The 2,714-nt window shown below is 57.4% G+C and overlaps 1 protein-coding gene across 1 annotated transcript; it reads right to left on the bottom strand.

Annotated features, from left to right (window-relative positions):
• Positions 1 to 1,487: 1,487 nt before the first annotated feature.
• NEUROG1 (neurogenin 1) lies at positions 1,488 to 2,231 on the bottom strand. The gene has a single exon (XM_052644335.1). The coding sequence runs from the start codon at positions 2,229 to 2,231 to the stop codon at positions 1,488 to 1,490; it is 744 nt and encodes a 247-aa protein (XP_052500295.1).
• Positions 2,232 to 2,714: the final 483 nt, after the last annotated feature.

A 2,714-nucleotide genomic window follows, 5' to 3' on the forward strand; every position in this document is an offset into this window, starting at 1 on the left:
GTTTGGATGGCTGATTCCTCTGGCAGCAAATGAAAGCTTTGGCTGTTGCCCCTGGCTAGCCAAGCAAGCCAGGACCGAGTCCACTGCCTGCCCTCCTCTGTGGACACGGTGGGCAGAGTGTGTGTGTGTGTGTGTGTGTGTGTGTGGTGCAGACACTCTCACAATTGTAGGCAGCTGCACACTCATCCAGGGACACCACACCAGCATAATTCATCCCACACCTCCCAGCCAGAGTGATCCCAGCCTCAATGAACAACAATTTGGAGGCATTGTTTACAAATCAATTTCCCCCTCTAAATAGGCTGTTATAAGAGTGGACCCTTCTGCTTGCCCAGCCTGGGCCCACCTGTCACTGGGACTTCCTAGCCAGTGGTCACACTGTATTGATCTTTTTAATCCCCTTTCTTTGAAACACAGAGCCAGCTGATGTGGAGCTCCTCAAAAGAAAGACTCTCACACCGCCCCTACCTCTACAGGTAGCTGCATATCCGGGGCTAATTCTCCACTAAAAAGTCTTAATTGGCTTATGGGGAGCCTGAAAGATCTCCCTTGTGTTTACAAAGTGAAAGGAAATGATGGATCTCAAATGCCCTAGTCTCACTTTATCCATTTTTTTTTTTTGGTGGAAATCAGGTGCATTTTATTTTTAATTGTTTCGAAAAAGGACTGGACTTTCGAAGTTGGGTGGGGATAGTGTTTTACTTTAGTGGTGGAGCAGCCAGGGGAAGGGAAGAAAACCCCCAGAGACACCAACCACAGGGAAGAAACTTGGTGACTTATTATCTTTTTTATTTAGCTTTTATTTACATGAAACATCTGCAGTACAAAAATGTAAACTTTGATAGCTCATAATAATAGAATAAACTCTTTATGCACAAAAATACATTTTCATATGAATGAAGCATCTTGAATAAATTAAAGTACTCTCCAGCCCAGTGCCTGAATAGCTACGCAAGAGTCTCGGGTTTTTCCTAGAGCAAGCCTGCAGTGGTGGGGGTCGGGATCCATAATGCATGAAGCCTACTCCTTGTCTCTCCTTTTTAAGCCTTTTCATTGTATTGTCAGCCGGCTCAAACCGAATTTTCATGCTCGTTTTTCTTCATTAGAGTTCTACAAATTGTAAAATTGACTTTTCACCTCGTCTTCAGGGACTGATGTGTCCCTTTTCTAAATCACACTGAAGTGGTGGCTGGGGTCAGCTCTGAGCCAGCCACAAAGGAGGTTTTGTGGAGTACAGAAAGTGCAAAAGGAAAGGCCGTCTAGGGGCGGGCGGGAGAGGCCCTGGGGCTGAGGGCTGGAGAAACAGACCAAGGGGCAGCCGCTGCGAGGGTGCAGCGACCTAACAAGCGGCTCAGGTATCCCCTACCCATTTAAAGCTCCCGTTTCCTCGGTCTGCCTGGACTGGGCGGCCGGAGGCCGCAGCTGGGCCCCCATCTACTGTCCGTCTCCTGGGGGAGGGGGGAAGGTAACGGTATTCAAAAGGGACCCTAGTGGTAAGGGATGAAACGGGGCGTCGTGTGGAGCAAGTCTTTGGGCAGGCCGGGGAAGGAGAAAAGAGGGTCGCCGGGGCCATAGGTGAAGTCTTCGGATGCGACGGGGCTACTGGGGTCAGAGAGTGGCGAAGCGGCAGCGGCGCAGGGGGAGGCAGCGGCACCGGAGGCCCAGGACTCCGCGTCGCTGGCGGGACTCGGGGGCCCGGGGAGGCAGGGTGCGCACTGTGACGGCAGGAGGCGCTCGCGGGCACCGCCCCCGGGCAGCCCCTGGTCCGCCAGGCGCAGAGTCTCCGCCAGAGCCCAGATGTAGTTGTAGGCGAAGCGCAGCGTCTCAATCTTGGTGAGCTTGGTGTCGTCGGGGAAGGAGGGCAGCACGCTGCGCAGCGCATCCAGCGCCGCGTTCAAGTTGTGCATGCGGTTTCGCTCGCGGTCGTTGGCCTTGACGCGTCGGCTCCTGCGCAGCGAGTGCAGCAGCGCCTCGGAGCGCACCCGTGCGCGGCCCCTGCGCCGCCGCCGCTCCTGGTCATCGTCCGGCGCGCGAGGAGTGTCCGGCGCCCCGGGAATCCCAGGTGCGCCCCTGCGGACCGTCACGGGCGGCCCCGAGGCAGACGCGGGCTGTTGGAGCCTGGCACAGTCCTCCTCGTCGGTGAGGAAGCCGGACAGGTCGCTAGTGCTGCTGCTGCTGCTGCTGCTAGCGCAGTCGAGGTCCGAGAGGCAGGTCTCTAGAGTGGCTGGCATCGTGGCGTTGTGCAGGACCGATGGACAGTTAAGAGGGCGCTTAGAGGGCAGGAGTCCGGGCTAAGGGCAAGGCCGCCGGGACGCACTTACGTTCGGAACGGCCCGGGTCTACTCTGTGCTGGCTGCGGGCGCCAAGGGCTGGAAGGGCTCAGGGCGCACCGGAAACTTGGCCTCAACTCCTCGCCTCGCCTGCAGGGGCCACGCTCCTGCCTGTCTCCCGAATGATCTCGCCGGTGATCAGATCAGCTCGTGTGAGTACCGAGTGTGGCACACGACTGGCCTCAGGACCCCTTAAGTACTCGGCGCAACAATGGGCGCCCCCCCCTCCCTAGCCACCTCCGCCCCCGAGGCAGCCCCCTTGAATGGAGCTTGGCGGCAGGTCAGCCCCGTGCGGCGCCCGGGTATTTGCATAATTTATGCTCGCGGGGGGCCACCCCGCCCCTCCCCCTTCCCGGAGCGTGCCCGTAATTACCGCGGGCCAAT

This window comes from Budorcas taxicolor, chromosome 7, assembly GCF_023091745.1.
Source record: "Budorcas taxicolor isolate Tak-1 chromosome 7, Takin1.1, whole genome shotgun sequence".
In the NCBI taxonomy this organism is placed as follows: domain Eukaryota; kingdom Metazoa; phylum Chordata; class Mammalia; order Artiodactyla; family Bovidae; genus Budorcas; species Budorcas taxicolor.